The 23,304-nt window shown below is 33.6% G+C and overlaps 1 protein-coding gene across 4 annotated transcripts in view; it reads right to left on the reverse strand.

The window, feature by feature from the left end:
* Nucleotides 1–22,726, reverse strand: part of LOC126723547 (F-box/kelch-repeat protein At3g23880-like) — a 92,111-nt gene extending 69,385 nt beyond the window's left edge. For 2 of the 4 annotated variants that reach the window (XR_007654374.1, XM_050427083.1), the window contains exon 1: nt 21,366–22,726. Coding sequence is in view for 3 of the 4 variants with exons in the window: in XM_050427083.1 (XP_050283040.1) it covers nt 21,366–22,522 (1,157 nt within the window). In the remaining variant the exon portion in view is untranslated. Of the gene's footprint in view, nt 1–16,517; nt 16,852–16,922; nt 17,203–21,365 lie in introns of those variants that run through there. The other 2 variants (XM_050427080.1, XM_050427081.1) reach the window with 2 other exon arrangements.
* Between the last annotated feature and the right edge of the window lie 578 nt (nt 22,727–23,304).

The raw sequence follows: 23,304 nt of genomic DNA on the forward strand, positions 1-23,304 counted from the left end.
TTTTTTTATGGAGTTCTTTGTCTCCTGTGGCCTTTAAACACCTGTTATTTATTTTAAACTAGCATGTAACTTATGTAAAGGCATGATGCATTTAAAATTAAACATAATTTTTACTATAAAAATATAAATAATTAGTCAAATTATTATTATTTTTTAAATAGTGTGGGGGAGGAAGAATGAGTAGGCGGAGAGCCCACACCAATGTATATGTTGGCCAGGGGCCCAGCCCAAAGAAGAACTCCTCCTTGGCCAGTTAAGGCCGAGGACAAAGGGGACGGTCGGCCATTGAGAATGAGACTCCAAATTATTCCATGGAAGATGATAAGTATTAAGAAAGAAAAGGACAAAGCGAGGCCTGAAAATATCTAAGGAAAAGTTGCTACTATCACATTAAGTACTCTGTAACTAACTGAACCCTATTTTTCAGCCTTAACAACCACTCCCCACGACTTTAGGAAGGGGTTGATGGGACAAATATCATGACTATGAACCTAAATCTACACGTGGATGGTGGAAAAGAGAAGAAGACAGTATGAATAGAGGGAAGGATTGGTAAAATAGGGGAGAAGTCTTCTGGGATATAATCCGAGAATGTTTGCTTCCTAGTGAATCTACGTCATCTTTCTTCCTTTATCATCCAGACCTGTTGGTTGATCATCTGATTTGCTAAGGTCCAAGTTTCCAACCCATTTCTTTACAAATTCATTGTATTGGGCTCATTAAACCAAGACTTCATACAATTTGAGCTTGGGTTCCAAAATTGTGACCCTACAAATAGCATGTAGCACATGTATACGTATAGATACATTTAAACTTAAACACAATTTTGATCATAAAAATATAAATAATTAGTCAATTTTTTTTTTTTTTTAAGAAAGTAAATGTAATTAGTTACATATTAAAATTATTACTTAAATTTAATACCACTTATGATCATTTGTTTTTTCTAATTTTTAATAAGATAGAATATTTGATGATCTTTGTTGCATGGTAATTTTTATTGAGTATATACGATTGGTTTTTTTAATTAAAAAAATGTATAGTTCATTAATATTAAATTCTTAGTAATTTGCACTCATTAATTCACTTGGCACAAAGATTAAAAAACTTAAGTAAAAACATGGCACAAATTTAAAAGGATAATTGTTTCTCAAAAAAAAAAAAAAAAAAAAAAAAACTTAAGTGGATAATTATAGCATGGTCTCTACATAAATTTAAAAACATGACACAAAATTGGACTCTAATTTCAAATTTTAATTGAACTTTCTCTAAGCTTTACCTTGACTATTAATATATACTAATATGTAACCTGTACATAAATTGTAGTAGTGCTATTGATGTTAGTTTAGATTATTAAACATATAGGACATAGTTCGACCAGGACATTTAGAGGTACTAAAATAGTTTTTCCATGATATTGATTATGCCAAGTTTCTCATTACATTGCTATTACATATAAAATTTTGAAAATCAATATTGGATACTACATATAAAATATCAATTCACAATTATTGTCTGTGAAATTCCATTAAATATAACACAAAATGAAATAATAAATTGATCAAATAGTATCTCCTAAATTGAATGGGTATAGGTGCAGCATGAGATTGTTCAACTCAATTATAATTTGTTAAGTTCAATATCTTTGCATAAAAAATATATAAATAGAAATAGTGTAAAACATATGCTCATTAATTAGTTTAGAGAAAAATAACATAAAAAATCAAAACAATTTAATTTGTATGGAAAGCTAATAAAAACAAAATTCAATTTTGATTCTAATTGAATTTTCTCTAAACTTTGGTTTAAAAAAGCATATATATATATATATATATTACTTAGTTAATAATGAACCATACATAGTCATGGTATATTACATAATTAACTTATAGATTTGAATTGTTTTTAGTTATACTAAAAAAAGACTCATAAATATAAAATCATTCAAATTCTCTTTTTCTCTAATTTTATGTATAGATTAGATATATGATTATGTTTTTTATGGTTTATTTATATTGTACTCGTCGTTTTTTACACTAAATTAACTCATTTGACACAAAAATTGAAAAACTTAGATTAGATGGGACCTGGTGCATAAAACTAAACTCTAATTAAAACCCAATTTTTACACTAAATTAACTCACTTGGTACAATAATTTAAAAACTTAGATTAAATGAGACATATGGCAAAAAATTAGGCTCTAATTGAATTCCAATCAATCAATTAATATCAATATATATATATATAAAATTAGAGACCTCATGCGGGAGTGCAAGAGGTCCTGCCATGTGACGCTCTATTAGAGCTGTATTAGGTTAATTATTGAATTTGATCTTCTACCTCACTTCCTCTTAAAAATTAATTTCTATGTGCATTTAAAAATAAAAATGATGTAGGTTACTTAATCAGTTCATCTCTTTCTCTTTCTTAACTCTTCACTTCCCCCTTTATATTTAATGCACAATTGCACACTAACGTGTTTCTTAATTTTGAAATCAATATCTATATCTATCTACAACCTTTACAACTTGCTGGACACTGAGGAAAATGAATCGGTGTGAAACTTCTTTGGAGAATAACCAAAATCCTATTAGATACCTCTGCCCTTTCTTCCTCCATTGATGCCAATTTGCTTCAAGTGTTATATCTCCTTCTTAGAGCTATGCTTCAAATCCTAAATTGAATCGTAAGGTAATTCTTCCAATAAAAGATGGGTACATAATCTCTAGAATCTCTCTTAAATCTTTGCTTTATTATTTTGGTTTGGACTCACGCAACTACATTTTTGTTGCACGCACGCAAGTTGTTTGATAAAAAAGCTGAGTTTTTTATTGTAGGCAACAATCAATGTAGAAGCGGTGAACTATTTTTCATGTGCTCACATTGTAAATTGCAGCAACACATAGTAAGTATGCTCTGTGCTAGAGGTAACATTGTAAATTTCTTCAAATTGACACTATTTTGGTTTTGATTTCTTTTCCGCATTGTGTATGGTTTACTTAACTTCGAGAATTTTGTCACTAGATCAAGAACAAAAAAAGAAAACATAATAAAAAACAAGACAAAGATATTAGTAGAAAGTTATGATAAATGATGCCCATTCTATAGCATTTTTATTGTGTATGTGGGATTGATATTAGTAGAATTCAAAAGATTTAACAGTAAATTGGTTGGTTTGTAAACTACAAAAAGGAATGGAGAGATCAATCATGGAATAAAGGGTCTTGAGTCAATTGTTGATCCTATGATCCGCATGCCTTTGATGGCCTTGATTGCTGCTGACCTTCCTGTAGGTCTCAATAGGGAAAAGTAAAGGTTCCACTTTGATTTTTGAATTAATATTTTAAATTATTCTCAACACATTTGTTCTTTCCTTTAATTTTCTAGTTTTAATTTTAATTTATGATTATATGTAGCTTAGACAAGTGGATAATGTTGGGAAATGGGTAATGTATGGTTGTTGCCTAGAAATGTCTTACGATAGACTATAACAACACCATATGTATGAAATTATTGCTCTTCATAGATTATAAAAATATTGTCAAAATATTGTTGCAAACCACACAAATTGGTTTGCATTTGGCCAACTACAAGTTTTGGTATGAATTTAAAAAATGATCAGCTCATATAAATTCAATTTTAGGAATGTCAACTTCCCTAGAATTTCGCGCCCTCTTATGTTAATAGACTATAATCTTTAATTTCATTAATTTAGTTTCTGTTGTCTTTAGTAGCATGGGCTGGATGAGGTTCTTAGAGGAATCCACACATTTTACAAGATTCCACTCAAAGGCATTATTTCAACTTAGCTCTTTGAAAATATTACGTATTATTTGCATTTCCTATTCCATACTAAAGTTAAGGACACTATGCTTTGCTGATGAAATTGACCACCTCATATGTTCTGAAAATAAAAACACAAGAACATCATTTGATTGTTATAGTTGCATTTATTAGTTTGAATTTTAAAGAAGATTCTCCTTGCTATTACTTTTTGGCTTTTATTATACTTTTATAGAAGCTATTATATTCAGCTGTAGTGACCTTGCTTGCTGTGGTGGGCCTTTTTCACAACTGTAGGTTGGGCCGTCTCCTGCCACGTTATGGCCCAATGGTTTTGGGTAGGAGTTAGGACTGACTTGACTACAACACACCTCAGGCTAGCTTGTGCACAAGCTAGAGCCCCTTTGTTAAGGCCCTGGACACGTGCCCATGGCAGAGGAAAATGTTACAAAAAAAGTTATGGCAGGCAGGTGTGATATGACAATAATAGGAAAAATGTGCTTACTGTCAGCCAGAAAACGGAAAATATTGAATCATGATCTTAATAAAGGAAGAAGTAATGCAGCAATATAAATGCAACATAAATAAGATGATAACAATAAAGAAAAGGAAACCACACTATTGCTTGATCAATAAAGTAAAAGGAAGATTGTGGGCAATCTCACAGGGAAATCCTGCCACGGAAATTACCCACTTTGAGAGAATGGGTCTAAATGACTTATCCTCAAATTCCTTAATCCTTACTAGATAATAGGCTTTTAGAGGGAGAGAAGGAAATAGCCTATTGGTGCATGCCCACTATCACGTTTTTGCTTACTCTCTGTTTTTCTTTCTAGTTCCCTTTTCTTTTCTAGGTTTTCTGTTTTCCCTCCTATCTTTCACTCCCTTTCTTACTTCCTTTTCTCTCTGTTCTCTCTTGTTCCCTTCTGTTGTCTCCACTGTGCACAATTAAGGCCCCTGTTATACTATTTGCCATGATGTGTTTTTTACTATTTTACTCCTTGATCGCTTTTGTCTTGGTATGGGTGTCGTTCCTAGACCACCCACTGGTCTATCGTTTACCCAGCCGTCACCACTTATCTGTGCTGGCCATGCCACATCCCATTCCCAGACAAATGAGTCTTATTTTTTTTTTGCTCACTGTGGCATTCCTATTTGGATAAGGGTGGGCATTCTCTTTCACTATCCTTCATGGCATGCACCTAGTGGTTCCAACTCATCTTTCTCTCTTTTGGGTGGTATGTCATCCCTGTAGGACATTTCCCTTAAAAGAGCTTGAGCGAGAACCCTAGAATAGTTTTTCCCCTTTTCCCCACCGCTAGACCATACCCTCTCTTACCTCTGACCCATGACCCATCACTCCTATATTGGCTGGGTACAAGTTAGTGGTGCTTGAGCTTTGTACGTGCTTCACTTCTATATGTGTCCATGGCTTGTTTGCTGTTCATGCGTTTGCCATGACCTGAGGGTTTATTTGCATGTTTTGCTACTTGTTCTTGACTTTTTGGCGTGAATGAGTCCCTGAGCTTTCATTCTTTGTCTTACTTCTTTCTTGGGCTAGGTCTTGCTTGATCGTGAGCCTTTCCTTCTCCAATCCATTCCTTACCCTCTTTTGCAGGTCGGTTAATACTCCTGCCATACCATCCTGTTGTTCCTGCCATGTTATTATTGAACTTGTGCTTGCTGGGCCTCTTTTGGGCTTGCTGTATGCTTTTCTTCTGCTCAATTCCAATGGCCTAGCATTATCATTGAGCTTGTACTCATGCTGTTTTGGGCTTCCTTGGCCCATTTCATCGCTTTCGGGCTTCCTTGGCCCATTTCATTTTCTTGGGCATCCCCGACCCATTCCAATTCTTTTGCTAAGTCTTTTGGGCTTTCCCGGCCTAAATTACCATATTCTTTAGTTTCTGGGTTTATGGGCTTTTCCACCAACCCTTAGTTACTTAGTTCCTTCCTTTAGGCTCATTCAACCCATTCTTGCTTGCTTTCCATTTCTCGTAATGCCCATGGGTTTACCACTTCTTTCTCTGGGCTCATTTGGGCCCGCTTGCTTTCTTTGAGGCCCTTTTGTTATTTTTTAGGCGTATGGTCCATTATTCTTGCCATTCAGGCTTAATAGTTTTCTTCTCAATTTACTAACTCTTCTTCTCCCATATTGTTGGGATTTTTTCTATTATTGGGCCTTTTGTCCAAAGTGGGCATCAACACTTGCTCAATCTGTTACAAATAGTTCAAATATGTGATAGAAATTATCATATACAAGGTACTTTCTCCGTTTCTTTTTACTTTTTACAATTTAGTGCACATGTCAAGTCTTAATGATATTGATAATTGTTATATATTGTCTTAGTTCATACTCCGTTAAGAGCATACCCAACTGCTTATGAAAAAAAAAAATGCATTGTCTCACCAAAAGGCCATTTGATTTATTTTACATTACTACTCTTACAATAGTCCTTACATCACATTCTTTATTTTACAATACACCATATTAAAATAATATTTTTTTACACCTAACACAGGTCATGCGTGTTTGAGTGATAGAAAAAAATAAAAAAAGGATTATGCGTGTTTGAGATGAGAGATTGAGTAAGAGAGAGAATAAAAAAAGGAAAAGAAAGAATGCATAGGCTATATTGTATCATTTAATAATACATGATACTATAAGAATGTTTAAAATCCTTACGTACTTTGCATTTCATCTAGTTTTAAAGGACCAGATGAGAATGCTCTAATATTCTCTCTATTAAAGTGTGTGAAATTATCGTGTCTTGTAGATTTCAATTTAAAATTATAATCATCTATCATTCTATACCAAATGCATAAACCAATTTGGTTCAAATCAGATAGATGAAAATCAAGATGATTATCTAGGAAAAAATAATTATTGATATGTTGCATTTGTCATGTCCTTATGGACATTTTTGAGCATGCAATACTGGCATAAAATATTGCATTTATATCTTTTTATCCTTACAGACATGTTAATATTTTTTTAAGGATGAAGCATTTCTTGAAAAGCCAAATGAAGAGTATAGTGCTTGGATTCTTGACTCATAGAAGTGGGGAGGATGTTTGAGAGACTTTTGGTTCTTGGTCGGGTAAGGCTTCATTGTCCATAAGATGTAACTGAAAGCACATGGGTTTAAATAGAAATAATAAATGTAGAAGGTGTGTAGACGTTTATGCTTTTCTATGGACAAAGTGATGTCTGGTTTTGCTACAAGGCTTGAAGGCCTTATATGAAATTCTTGGTTTAACTATATTATCTTGCAAGATATTCACACAATATAAATTTAATTGTTCATGCCTATTTCAGTTAAGTTTTCTTTCTCCTTTGATTTTAATTTAGCTCTTTATCAATGTTGATTCTTTTTCGTTTTTTAGGGACATGCCTTCGATTTCCAAAAAAAGAAGATATTAATCTTTTCATTCTTGATCAATTTCGAATGTTATTCGGATGTAGTTAAGCATCAGGGGAGTAGACCTCATTTTAGTTCATGTGGTTCTTAATGAACGTAGTGTAAGACAATGAGTTAAAAGGTCTACGTTTAGATGTGCTGAAGAAGAAATTTATGCGATCTTCCTTAGAAGATGGAGCATTCAAACAATGACGCTATAATACTTTAAAGATTGAAAACTTCATTCGTATTTTCTAGCTAGAAGAGACTTTGCCTTTTTAATTAATAATAACGTATAGTTTTAAGGCATGTACATGCTTATATTTGGCGAGTTGCTATGTTAAAGTACAAAATGTTCTATGTATGACAAAAATTTGAAAGTTTTATTGGGGCATCCAAATATATGTGTTTTGGAATCACTTTTCAACCATTGTGGATTCAGTTTGTTAAATGACTGCATATTGCAAAATTTCATACGGGAAACCAAACTTCTTTTTGTTTCTTGTTTCTTTTCTTAATACATGTTGACAGTCAAACAGTAATATAACATTATGTACAATTACTATTTCTTTAAGACAAAAAAAAAAAAAACACACACACACACACACAATACCGTAATATATATATATATATATATATATATATAACGACAAAGTCAATTTATTCAAGGGGAAAAGAAAAGGAATACAACCACAAAGATTCAAGAAAAAATATATATACAACCATATAGCTCAGTCTATCACCATGGATTAGGAGTAATCCAAAAAGGTGGCGGATCAAACTTCTCCAAATCAGAATGGTAAATTGGCCTAATCTCTTCATCATCTAAATTGAACAATCCAAAATCATGGCCACCATACAAGTAGTCCACGTCCATCTCAGACCATCGATCATCCGTGAAATAAATTGAATTTGATACGCACTCTGGAAAATCATGACTAGACAATGACATCGACTGATTTCCGCCCAAAAACACAACTTGATCCTTCAAAGACTCCACCTTTACCAACAGTTTCTTGCTCAAATCTAACTTGTAGACACAAAACAACTTTGTACGGTATGGACAAACCAAAGGTTGTGTGTCACTGGAACTGAGTAAGTAAGATTCATCAACAACATCTCCTTCTGCATTTACAAAATTTCCAATGGTGCGTTGGATGATCAAGAAGTCACTTGATGTCTTCACCAAATACAACTGAGTTGAAACTTTGTCTCTGGGAAGATTACCATCAACATGTTGCAGTGTTGTTGTAGGTTCAATGCTCAAGATTTTCGTTGGAAGAGCACTCTGAAACTCCCACACTTCCACTGAACAGTTGTATCTTAATGCGTAAAGCCGATTATCATGGCATATAATGTCATAGTAGCCTCGATTTTCACCCACAAAGTTGGTCCATGTTCTGTCTCCTTGCTTACAGAATGCAAGGCTTGAGAGAGTGCCATAGATCATCACCACCACCCCAAAGTTGTTGGGATGTGATGGGTCTGCAAACAAGATAGCTTTGCTGATAAAATCCTTCTTAATTTGGGCAAATTTGGACCTATCAATTGGGTTGAAGAATTCAACAGGAATCAATGGGAGTTGGATGTGAACTCTGGAGAAGGGATTAAAGATAACAGGGTTGGCTTCATCATCCAACGTTACCAGCCAGCCGTGACAAGAACCCACACACCAAACATTATCACCAAAAGCCCCAAACACATCCTTCATCTTGTAAACCTTCTTTTCTGCAAGATTAACGAAGCGGCTTGTTGTAAAGTCACCTTCTTGGTCGCTAGGAAGCATGAGCCATGGAGTACTTTGAATGGAATGAGACTGTGCTTGTGATTGTGTAGCTGCGGATCTCCAGGAAGAACAGACAGCTTTGCAGCGAATAGTGTCAACAAAGGGAACCTTTCTTAGGATGAGTCCTAAGAGTTCAGCAGGGAGATCTGACCATGAATATGACGATGATGATGAGTACTTTGCTTCAGTTTCAGCCTTCCATGCTTTGCTTGAAATTTTTCTTGAAACTTTTCTTCTTTTTCTAAAGCTCTCACCCATGATTGATTTTGTGTTCTAACGACTCAGTATTTCCTATCTGGAGTTTTGCTTTTAATTTGTACTCAAGACTGACTTATTTATAATTGAAAACACTGAGCACCGACTTTGTTTTTGGTGTTTTGATACGCCGACTTTGATTCAAAAATTCTAAGTGGGAAGTTATGTTTTTTACCTGTCTTTCCTAATCCGTTTAGGACTAGGATTGGGACTAATTTACTACTCCTTCTAGGACTAGGAGTAGTAATACTACTCCTTTTAGCAATAGGAGAAGATGGACATAGCTTTTTCCGAACCAAAATGTTACGTGGGTATTGAGGACAATTGCTACAAACGTGTTCTATTAGAGTATCAGTTGATAGGTTTTATTTTTGAATAATTATCCTCTGTTTTGTATTTCAAAACAGAGCATTAGTTTAGGATAGGTGATTATTTTATCTCTTTGTTTTAGGATTGTTTATACGTAAGCAGAAATTTAATCAGCAGTAATTCTATTTGGGAGGTTTGGTTTTTCCTTGTACTAAAATCATTTTAATTGCTTTTACTAAGATAGTTACAGCCCTTCACCATAGCTCCTTGCGGTAAACGTGGTGCCAGTCGAGGTCGAGATGGTCATGTCGACTTGGGTCGTAACACAAAACCTCTGCTTCTCAATTCAATTCAGCTTTATCTCTCTCTTAATTTTTGTTTTACTTCTAGAAATCTCTTTGTCAATAAACTGAAATTGCAAGTGGGTTTCGAATATTTTTTGTAAATTATGTTAGAAATATTTATGATTAAGTCGGAGAAATGGGTTCTTTTTGGATAGAATATAATTAAATTGTTAGTATTTTGATGGGTTGGGATTATTTATATTTATTTATTGAGTTTAATCTGAAATTTAATGGGTCTTTAAACAAATTGTGTTAGGTTTTGCTTAGATGATGCATGTGTTCTAGTCCTCCTATTTAGCATCTTTGGCTTATTGATGGTGACTGTAATGTCTTGGGATGAAGCTATTTGGGAAGGATGGCTGATATCTGTAGCTATAAGAGTAGAGGATACTAACAGCATAATTTTCAGCCGCTATCAGCACTTTAATTTTCAATTAGGATAGAAAGAGCTCTTTCAACTGTATAATGCTATAGTGGAGTCAGACTAGAATTTAAGAGCATATAAATTCATAGTAGAATTTAGGAATATACTAAATATTATGTATGTCTGTGTTGCTTTGTAACTGTTGTTTCAGATCCATAAATTTATTAATCAATTTCTGCCGGTCAAACTTGCAGGAACACTAATATGGGTTGTAAAGAATTGTTGAATGCATCAGATTTAGATTGGTTTGCTTCCCCTTTTTTTGTGTGTGTTTTCCTTTTTTTTATTGATAAATTTATGCATGCACCTAGTGGGTTTTGAACCCATGACCTTACCCTCCCTTTTTGTGTTTTTTTCTAAGATTAATGCGTGACCTAATACACAATACAAGTGAAAATTTACGTGGAAGTATTCAAATAAAATAACAGAATTAGTCCTAAAGCAGTCATGTACGGTGCTGCTGGTTTAATTTGACAGTGTGTGTTCTGTCCTTGTGGGTTTCCTAATCTTGTTTATCACACACAATATCATGTGATTTAAAAAGGCTTCACAGTGGCATCTTGTTGCCCTTAAGTTGGTTAGCTATTTGTGTTGGTCTAGTTGTTTGCTTTTAACTTCTTGTTGTTCAGAAAACTACTTGTACATTTGCATTTTGGGTAAATCAGGATTTGTTACTTTTCACCAGTTTTACTTTTACCTGATTGTGATAGATGAGATGCAGTGGCTTACTTTTCTGAAAATAAAAACTTGACTACTTTTTAGCCCAATGACTATTTTATTTATGAAATGTTCATACTTAATATCACTTAATTGAAATGAAATAGAAGTACATTTGCTTGCATCAAATTAGAACAATCAATTTGCATTATCACTTTCTGTTGTAACCTATGGTTTCTACTTTATGTAATTGGTACAGGAGGAAACCGTTTGGAAAATTGAGTTTGTTTATTTTTGAATTAATTATCATATATGTATTCCACTACTTGGAATAAATTTTTAATATGCTTCTATGTCTAATGTCTTCAATCTTTTCTAGTCCCTTCAAGCCACAATAATATTGGTTCTGCAAACCTTATTAAATATGATAATTATAGTACGCTGATATTAGATGTAGCTCAAGTTCTCCCCATGTACTCTATATCTTGGTTCAAGTTACCCATTGGATTATGCCAGGGCATCGAGTCTCTTATTTGACGTTTCTTTTGGGGACAGAGGGGTAACAATAGAAAAATTCGCAGGGCTAAGTGGCAAGAGCTGTGTAGGCCAAAATCCCAAGGAGGGCTCGGCTTTAAGGACCTGTCAAGGTTTAACGACGCACTTCTAGCAAAGCAGACATGGCGTCTTCTCCATGATACTAAATCTTTGTTTTGCAGGGTACTTAAAGCTAAATACTTCTCAAATTGTTCGGTTATGGAAGCTAAGAACCAAAGCTCTGCATCTTACCATTGGAAGAGTATTATCAAAGGTAGGGAGGTGATTAGAAGGGGGGCCATTTGGAGGATTGGAGATGGACAATCTGTTCAGGTGTGAAGGGATAATTGGTTACCAGGAAAAAATATGGCGAGGATCCTATCTCCTTGTAGGGACGAAGATGGAGATGCTAAGGGGAGCATGTTTACTGATTCTGAAAATTGCAGGTGGAAGGAGGAAATTCTGGACTACTACTTACTGGATTTCGAGGCAGATTCGATTAAAGCAATTCCCTTGTGTCGAACTCAGCAGCAAGACACCCTGATGAGGCCCCATAATCCATCGAGTGAGTATACTGTAAAATCAGGATACAAGTTTCTGCAAAATGAGTACCAACACCAGCAACCCGGTTCCTTAAATATCCAGAAGCTGTGAAACACTTTTGGCAAGCTATCTGGAAACTTAATCTTCCTGCCAAAGTAAAAAAATTGGTGTGGAGAGGATGTTGGGACTCTCTCCCTTCGAAGACAAACCTTATCAAACGAAAGGTGATTACTGATGCTACCTGTGATTTTTGTAAATCGCACAAAGAGGATGTGGCCCATGCTATATACTTCTGCCCGAAGCTGATGGAACTTTGGAATAAAATTTCACAATGGAAACACAGCAAACTGCAACATTGCGAGAACGTCATAGACATATGGCTTTTATCTTCACTGAAGATAGAAATCCTACTTTATTTTCAATGACCGTTTGGGCACTTTGGAATCGCGGTAATAATTTACTTCTCGGCAAAACAACTATTTCACTATCACAGCTCCTGGATCAAGCAAAAGATAGATTGCTGGAATTTTTCCAACACCTCAATCCTGCTCCTCCATCCACGGTGAGGACAGATTCATGTTGGAGACCTCCAGATAGCTCTAGCTTCAAGATAAATTTTGATGGTGCACTTTTCAGTCAGGAAAAACGCGCTGGTATCGGTGTGGTGATAAGAAACGAGGCTGGCCTGGTCATGGGGGGCGGAGCTATATATAATAATATATATAAATATTTTAAAAATACTTTAATACTATATATTTTAAAAATACTTTAATACTATATATAAATATTTAACATTTTAATTATTAGTCTACAAAAATGGGACTCGGCCCCCCCAAATATTTGAGCTAGTCCAATGATGTTCTTAAAATTTTTTTCCAATTGATCTAGTAATTATAGAGAATATATATATTTTAATTTTTTTCCTCACATTTATTTTTTATTGTAAAATGTGTTTTTGTGTCTATTAAAGTCTTGGATCTTTCATATCTTTGAATACTTCATTAGTTCAATTGAAATTTTTTACTCACTTTGGTAGAAAATTTGGTAACTTATATTAAAAATGAAAATTTTAAGGATTCACTATGAAAGATACTAAATTATATGTGTGTATAGATGTATGTGTTTATGCGTGTTTATGAAAGTTTGTATAAACTAATAAATTAGTATCATAAGTTGCCCCCCCAAACAAAAATTTCTGACTACGCCCCTGGTCATGACCCCCCTCATGCAGCAAATTCCTTTGCCTTCAACTGTTCTAGAGGTCGAGACCCTAGCGGCACGAGGATCTCTGGAACTAGCAATTGAGATAGGAGTAAACAGAGTCATTCTTGAGGGGGGATTGTGCAATTCTCATCAATGCTCTCCAACGCAACAGCCACTTAGCGGAGGAATAAGACCAAATGGACCAATGTGGACCGAATAAGACTAAAAGGACCAAATAAGACCAAGTGGAACGATGAGGACCCAATTGAACGTAATGGACCGTGAATGACCAAATTAAACAGAATGGACTGAAATGGATCGAATAAGACCAAATTTACCAAAGAGGACTAAATTGAACATAATGGACCAAATAGGACCAAAGTGAATGGAATTGGACCGAATAAACCAAACGGACCGACGTGGACTGAATTGAACATAATTGACCAAGTAGGACCAAAGTGGATTGAATACGACCAAATTAGACCAAATGGACTGGATAAGGCCAAATGAACCAAAGTGGACTGGACCCAAAGTGGACTGAATAGGACCGAATAAGACCAGATGGAACGAAGTGGACCTAATATGACCAAAATACTCATTACTAACAAAATTCTACCCCTTTTGCTTTTTGGGAAACCTTTTGAAACGATATTGTTTCATTCCAACTTCAAAAATTAAAACAATGCAGCGTTTATGTTTAGCAATTATTGCTTTAGCAAAAATCAATTCACTTATTTCTCTCTCCTAACTCTTCACTTCTTCTAGACAAAACAAAAAACACAAAACTCTTTCACTTCCCCTTTCAAATTTAAATGCACACTACGGATAAGCTCCTGGCAAAGCAATGGTGGCTCTAGGAATTTTTTTTAGGATGGTCTTTAAAAGTCTTAAATTAAACAAAATTTAATAAAATAAAACTTAAATATATTGACTTCACAAAAAAACAAAAGTGCAAATACATAAAGTTTAGGATTAAATCGATGCAATACACCACTAATTTCTTTTTAAAGGAACTTATGGTCAAAAGGTTGAAAAAAGCCTCTTTGTAAATATACTAGTTTTATTTCATCTTGATCATTAATATGAAAAGATGAGACATTTTCTTATAGCTTAAGGTCTAAAAGAAAATTATTTAAGTAAATACAAATTTGTTTAGAAGGTGAATCTTGTAATATAAGTGACTTCTTTATAAGAAATTTGTCCATAGTGCTAGTAAAAGAATAAAGGATAAACTATAAATTCGTTCAACATATTCAATTTAGGCATTCAACCATTATATTGTTCAATATTGTATCCAAGTATTATTTTAGTGCATATGCATGTATCACATAAATCCAACAAACTTAACTAAAGATTAAAGCAAGCATTAATAGACTAGCTATTTGAAAATGTGCGTTTTAAAAAAATAGTGATTTTAAGATATGCCTTTAGAAAACACAATTTAAAAAATCAAAATTAAACATTTAATTTGGGCTTTTAGGCTAATTTGTTTGTTTGGATAATTTTTTATTAGTGCTACGTCCACAATATTTTAGCAACATTTTCACAATGAAGTTTAAATGACAAGTTGTTATTGGTTCTAATTTAATCCTATCATTGAAATTACTTTTTTGCAGAGACGGACTTAGGATTTTAAGTTAGCAAGGGCCGGAGTATTAAAAAAAAAAAAAAAAAACTCTAATAGGCATCCATGTAGTATTACAAAGTTATAAATACACAAAATTGTTATTTCTAAGTACATTAAAATGTAACCATTTACCAACAAAGACAAAAAAACAAAGACAAAAAAAATGTTTTTTTAATACTAGGTTGGCTAGGATTTTTTTTTTTTTTTTGGTCGAAGTTAGAGTATTCATGGTGGTATTGTAACAAATTTGAGCTTTTAACACCTCAAAAAGTTATTTTATTTATTTTACCACGTCACTTTAAAATATACCCAATATCAAATTTTTTTTATTTTTTATTTTTTTATCACTTCATTCAAAATAATATAAACAAATCATTAAAATAATAAAGGAAGAGAGATAATTTGAGTTTTTTAATTGAAGGAATAGATATAATCTTAATAAAATATTTTATTTTTTTAACAACTTGTTACAGTCAACTGGTATTTATACTAGTTTAAAATAATCTTAATAAAATATTTTCTTTTACCTATTGAGGGGTTAAGTATTATTTGGAAGCAAAGTTTTAAAATAATCACCACAATCTACACATATTCTGTCTTACTAAAAATATTGTTAAATATTTATAAAAATATATTAACTCAAAATGGTATTAAAAATATTGTTAAATATATCATACTGGTACACCTTTGTTATAAATTTGTTAAATATGCTTAATCATGTCTAGCTCAACCATCATTGAAGTTGCTTGCTTTAGTTATTTATATATTTATTGGTCAAGTATCCTGTACAGCTGTACTCGAGAGCCTTGACAATATCAAAGTGTGTTTGTTGCTTTGCCTAGACATGAATCACTATGCAACCTTAGCAGTTAAAGTACTATTGAAGATGCTTCATAAGATCAATGCCTTGGACATTTCGCATGACAAAGGATAGGTTCAAGGAGTTTGACATGCATAATGTATGCTTGCAATTAATTGGTTTATGATCAACTGATGGCAGGCAACAAAATATGCCTACATGCTTTGAAGTTTCTACTATAATTGTAGGTGATTTTGGCAATGAAAATATCTACCATTTATGCTATAATATATGTACAAAAATTCCCACAACCATTTTACATAAAAGCTTACAGCATTATCCACACACTGCGTGGGCAATCTTCTAGTTTGAAACCTTATATATATATATATATATAATCGGAAATATATTATTGTACCTCTGTTATTAATTATTAGAAACAATGGAACAATGGAGAGCATGCTATGCATGTCTCCTGTGTGCATCGACAAAGGGATCAGAGAGGAGATGATCTTGAGGCCAGGGACACCTGTCATGATTATATATATTCAGTTGTAAGACATGGATGATTTGGGAAGCTGAAATCAAAATTCTCCATGGTAACTGGATCCAAAGTGGCTACCATTATATCTTTTTTTAGTCAATAAGAACACTAGGCAAGATAAAGAATACTAAACGAGGTACTCGGTATCAAGAAGAGAATTCAAAATGAAAGAGGACAACTTTTTAGGCAACTATTGAGGGTAAATTGTCAAGTTTCCTATATCATTATGAACCATAATTTTTGAGGCAATTTGTTTGGTCACAGAAAGTATCATTTTCTTCTTCTTTTTTCCCGATTTTACTAAAAATGAAAAACTTATCAAACCATCTAATAAATAATATCCTATCATAATACAAATTCCTCTAAATTCACTAAAGATTACTTCTAAACATTCAACAAACTACTTTTCATATCAATCACAAATTCCACCAGTGTCAAATTTAGACTCTACTTTTTTCCCAAGTATAACAAAATATCACATCAAAATCTCACTCCCACTGCAAGGTCACATTTCTTGACCAACAAAAGAGGATCTTTGTTGAACTTGTGTTGAACTTTGATCTGCAGCACCACTAAACGTGTGTCCAGCCTAAACGATACAGTGAAAAACTTCAATTAACATTATAACACAACTCTAAATGCTGCATAAAACAATACATTTATGTTAAAAGAAAATAATATATTTATAATAAAAGCGTACAGAAGTAATAACCTGGCCACTTAGTTGTTGAATCAAAACTAGCAATCTTGATTTTACAGTGTCCGCTTCCTCCAAGCCTGATTTAAGCATTTCCTCCATATCCTGTTGTAGTATTGTCTCTTGTTGATGTTGTGCTGCCTCTTGTACAGGCAATAGTATTGTCTCTTGATGTAGCATTGACTCCTGCAGATGGCGGAATTTCTCTTCATGTTGTATTGTCTTCTGTAGCATGCATCTTACCTCTTGTAGCATGCGTAGTCTCTCTTTGTCTCTCTCTTTGTCGGCAGTCACCCTGGAAATTTGGAAGGAATAGATACACCAAAAGGCTTTAGATGGTTGAGATACGAAAAAAATTTGAACAACTACGTAATACCAACAAATATCATATTAGATCGCAACCCATTATAGAAAATCCACACAATCAACCATTTAAAACAGAGAAAAAGGAAGTCATGAAGTGAATTTCTTGCAGATTAAGTGCGACCAAAGAAAGAATCCTCTAAATTTTTTGGGAATGAAGAACAAATATAAGTATAAAAGACCTCAACTCAGTTGAAGTGAATTCAGAGAGGGTCCTCTGAATCTTTTGGGCATGAAGAAGCATCCCATAGGAGTATTACTAAAGAAAAAATGAGATACAAAACCCAACTACAAAAATAACTAGAACCCCAAACCCAAAAATAAACACACATATTTCTATCATCAACTAAACGAATCTCAAAAACCCAATGAAATTCCGAAACTGAGTCAATGTAATTGATAAAAGAAATAAAGCCTGGAAAAAAAAAGGGTACCTGAAAGCACTAATAGATCTCAAATTGGTAAAAATAAAGCTCTAATTGCCAAGTGAGAATCAAACCTAATCATAAAAAGTGAGAGATAAGAATAATGCCTAAATTAATGAACAAAATTTAGAAGAAATCCATGTGAAAATCAAAATGTAAACAAAGAAAAATGCAGATCAATAAAAGTGGTGGATTGGGTTCCAATAACTTTCTTTTTGGGGACTGAATTTGAAGCAAAGAAATAGAAAGAAAATGTGCAATGCAACTGTTAATGAGAAAAGGGTAAGAGATAAATTGTTTTCTACCAGAGATGGTGGCCAGAGATTAATTGTTAGAGAATAGTGAAATTGAATGTTAATACTGAAGTGGATGTTGGCCAGAGATTAAGTTTTGGGGAAATGGAATTCTATAATCACAAGTTTGAGAACTCTTTAATGAACTCTTTAATGCTATTTATGTCACTTTGATTCCAAAAAAAAAAGTGGTGGTGTCAGTATTAATGATTTTCACCATATTACCTTGGAAATGTCTATGTGCCTATGGCAAAGATGTTGGCTAATCTCTTTACTTAACAAAAAAAAAAGAAAAAAAAAAAGGTGTTCATGGATCACTTAAATGTTGAAGATTGGCAAATCCCTTATTTCGTGTTTATTGCCAATGAATGTCTTGATAGAAAACTTGATAGCAGTGTTTTTGGAGCAATTGCCTAATTTGTAAGCTGGACACAGAAATGATATATGATCATTTTAACGATCGATATTTCATATATCTATTAGAAAGACTTGATTTTGGTGAAAACGGGGGAAGTGGGTTTGGATTTCAATTAGGAAAATATGGCCAGAGATGAAGTGTTAGAGACTTGATTTTGCTCCCTTCACCATATTGTATTTTGCATAAGCCTTCCTAATTTATGTGTGTAGTGAACTTGAATAATTATCTCTCTTTACGAAATTGTTGTCTAAACCTCTTCATTCTAACACCAAAACTTCTTGGATGATGGCATGCATCCTATAGATTCTACAAGTACCTCTTTGGCCATTCTTATAGTACAGCAAACCATTTCATTCCAAATTTTATAAACATTTTATTATACATGTATCCCAAATTTTATAAACATGTTCACCCAAGTCCTCATTGCCTTCTTAGACCATTCTGTTTTTATGCAGAACTAACTTATCTCCTTCAACTTCGAGCACCTAATTCTTGTGTTTCCCCCACCTTTATCCTTTCTTTTCTATCAATACAAACATCAAGCGTCACCAACCCATATTGTGTGGTTATGCCTTCTTTTGATATTACTTTAAAATATTTACGACATCCCCTATCAACCTTTGGAATAACAATTAAATTTACCTAACTAATGTTTGAATCCATGTCAAAGGTAAGTGTGACTCCCTCCTCTTCAACCAAGTTTTCATCCATATGAAATCAAGATATATATATATATATATATATTCAAGGGAGAAGAAAAGCAATGCAGTTTTTGTAATTTTTTAAGATACTTTTGTGTTCATCATAGTGAGTATTTTCATCAATAAAACTACTATTACTTATCTAAAAAAACGCAAAACAAAACAAAAAAAACAACGCAACCACTGTTCACGGGTAGTGTTCAAGGTTCATTACAGAGTCATTGAAAAATACATTTGTCCAAGAAATCCAGCATAGTAGAGAATGAAGACTGCTTAAAGCACCTCATGTCTTATTTTATATCCCTGCCCTCCATGTACTCTTTCAATTCGCCAACCATCTATCACAACATGATCATTAAAGCCGCCTCCAATAAAATCCTTCTCCCTATTTGATGTCCTTTGAATAAACTCTTTCTTAATAAATTCTTCAAAACCTATTTACTGAAGTGGTTGAATGGGTTTTAAGGAATAATGGATGTTAAAGAAAGACTCAATTCACTCCAGTTCTCAATCATTAAATTGAAAACTAAAACTAATATTCCACAATGGACTTCCTCCTCCACTAGTTGTTCCAAACAAGAACTTACCAAGAGCTATAATTTACATTCCATCCATATCAAAGGGAAATGTTTTCTGAATTTTTTGATATTTTGGTATGGCAAAACACAAGTCAACAAAAAATAAGTCCAATAGTAGGGAAAATGTTTTCGACAATGTTACACGCTCAATAGACCACAAAAATAAACTTCACACCAACAGAAAAAATAATTATAAAAAAAAAAAAAAAACCTCTTCCAATGGGAACTTACCTCTCATCACCCCCATTCTCTCTCTCTAGAATTATTTTCATAAATGAAACTTTTTGTTCATAGAATTATTTGAAATTACAAGAAATATATACGATTTTCCATGCAAGCCAATTTCCTGGCTCATTTTCATGGTCACAACCAAACATAGTTAAATGAGTCAGTTTTCCACAAAAGGAGTCATTTTCCAAAAGACTTTCCATTGAAACAAATGAAGTGGCAGTGCTGGATTTCTAAGAAATCCTGAATTAAATTGGTATCAAAGCCCTCTACAAATTTTGTCCAATGGCATTGTCCTGACACAAAACTATATTGATTTTTCCAATACAATTGCCAACCCTTGGGGCCAAAACTTATCCAAAAAAAACTAATTAATGCCAATACTATTTTTTAACGTCTTAACGGATATTCAATCACTCTCCCAAAGTTTTATTGTGTGACTTAATATTACAATAATTCATATGGCTTTGGATATCTCTTTTGTTCTTATATGTGGGAATTAAAGTGCTTTTCCTCCACACTGTACATGGCTACACCCTTTATGTTTCATTAAAGAAATATTTACTTATGAAAAAAGTATTTTTCCTCCACTTGTCAGGCCTTTTTTAGCATTTAAAATCCCGATTAAAAATTAATCAACTATCCTATGCCCATACCACCCAAGACTTTAATAAAAATTCCAGTATTCCACCAAACCCGATAAATTTTCTGACTTTCATCTTCCTTAACCTGTCCAACCATTTTGATTCTTCATACAAATCTATGTTCTATCCTCAATAGAGTTATTGAGTTCTATGCATTACCTTGCATTAATTCCATTTCTTTTACCTATCAAAGAGATATTCAGTCATGCTGAATACTAAGTACTTTTTCATTTAAAAAAAGCAAAACTTAGCTTTGTTATATCACTCACCCTGATGCAACTCCCACAATCAAGACAACATAATTCATTAAATCAATCAAAACCCATGACAAACGTCATGACTCTACCAGTCTATCTGCAGTTACATGGTTACAACAACTTTAACATGCTTGGCCTGAACCAATACCTTGTTGAATTTGCATTGATGCAAAACAATATGACGAGTACAAAACAAAGTTCAGAAGGCAATGACAAACCATAACGGAAAAATCTCAGAAAGTCTAATGGAACAGGAAAAGTAAAACACATTTTCAGATTGAATATGGATTAGATGTGACGAGTTTAGCAGATACAGCAAGATAGTAACATCAGTCTTTCATTTATATTTACTGTTTCTAATTTGCAAATGCTAATCTCATAATCAAAATTATCACAAAAAAAACATTTAATAAATTTGACAAGTCTTTGTAGCCATTCAGGAACAAATTTGCACCCAAGAGCAGTATTATACTTACAACCACACAATAATAAAAATGAGATAGAACTAAGGAACATAACTGCTGAAATTTTCAGTAAAATGAAGATTTTACCTGCATTTCCTCTTCCTGCCCCTTCTGGAAACTACATCATTTGGTTTGTCAAGTAAGACAAGGTTCTCCATGTAATTATCAACACAAAAATAGTATTGCCTCCCACAAATCCCCAACTTCTTAACTTGTTGGCTCTCAGGGTCATATGAAGAGAGCTCCCAATCACCTGGTACGTTTGTATGTACTAATATACGTCCATTCTTCCGCAGACCTAATACCCTCACAATTTCTCCGTTGAGATCAACAGTGAACAGTTTAGTCCAAGAATCAACAATGCCATACTCTTTCATCACCCAAATGGAACAACGCTTATTAACTGTATCCTTATGAGCATCATGACATAACAGCGAAAGCAATCCCCCAAGTACCGAGGTATGAACATCATCCCTCCCACTGAAAGCACCATTTGGCACCGAAATCACACGAAAAGCCTCGTCACCCAAATCAAACGATAAAACTAAAGGACTCAAGGTATTGCCATGATGGGCTGCAAAATGTACAGCCCCATTTAAAGAAGCTTCTGGAACCAAGTAATTGTTAAAACTAGTCCAAGGCGGAAATGAGTCACCAGCATTAGTTATTCTCCAAGAGCCCTGACTTAGAGAGTAAACCTCAACCATAGGTATCTCGGGCAGGCGATGACTGTTACACGGAAAGGCAAGGCTCACCACTTTATAGTCATTGGTTTTCGGATCAAACCCCAATGCTAGATGAGTGGAAACATGGCCGTGAGTCTTGGCGCTAATGCGAGGCTTGGGAAGCGTAATGAATTTTCTAACAGAGGGATTCCAAAGAATAAAGCGGTCTTGTTCATGAAAACTGAACAACCCATTCACGTAACCGACTAGCATAAAATGGTGGATACGACGAGTGGTTAGTGGGAACTCAAGCTGTTGAATTTGCTCAAATGAGGAGTCATTGTTATCGTGAAACAATTTGTAGTGCTCTATATTGGGTCTAGAAGTGCAGTGCCTAACAATTAATTTGTTGGAATTGGGGGAAAGTGGGAGTGATTGAGTGAGGTGGGAATTGATGAAATTAGGGTTTGTGATTAGGGAGTTCCATGATTTTGAAACGCACCTGAATCGAATTAGGGATTTGACAGGTACTCTGTGTAATATCTCCAGCACCACTTCTTCTGGGAGATAGTCTGACATAGCTATCCTTCTTTCTTTCTCCCTTTGCTGCTGCTGCTGCTGCTTCACCCAAGTTTCAAGCTTTTTGGGAGATTTTCAATTTGAAAGAATGGCGTAATAGATGGAGATGAAATTGCATCGCTTTGTAGACATACAAGTTCGTTGATAAGAATTGCCAAATATTTTTTAAAATTTTGTTCCTTTTTTAATTTTCAATCTGCACCTTTTTGGACCAGAATTTTTTTTTTTTTTTCAAACTACCTCTATTTTTCTAAGTTAAAATAGAGGTAAAAAATACATGCTATCTTGAACTAAAATATTGCCTACAAAATAGGAACATTCTCCTATTAACCCATTTTTTCAAAACAACTACATGTTTATTATTGGATTTTTTTTTGGTTTCAAAATACCCCCATTTTTCTAAGTTTAAATAGAGATAAAACTAAATGATAATTTAGTAAAAATACATGCTTAAATTGCACTAAAATATTACCTACAAAATAGGAATATTCTCCCACTAACCCACTTTTTCAAAGCAACTACATGTTTATTTTTTTAAAAATACTATTATTATTTTAAAAAAAAAACCCCACATATTGATAATTATTAAAAAAAACTAAATAGTTATAAAATAAAAAAAAAGCTAACACACGTACTGATTAAAAAACTAACACAAGTTGTCAAGTATTGATAAAATGTGGGTGTTTAAACACATCTTTTTTCTTTTCTTTTTTGGGTAAATTGGAGTTTTATTAAAAGCAACTAAGCAGAGAAAACAGAAGCAGCAATCTATACTACTATTT

Source organism: Quercus robur, chromosome 4, assembly GCF_932294415.1.
Source record: "Quercus robur chromosome 4, dhQueRobu3.1, whole genome shotgun sequence".
Taxonomy (NCBI): domain Eukaryota; kingdom Viridiplantae; phylum Streptophyta; class Magnoliopsida; order Fagales; family Fagaceae; genus Quercus; species Quercus robur.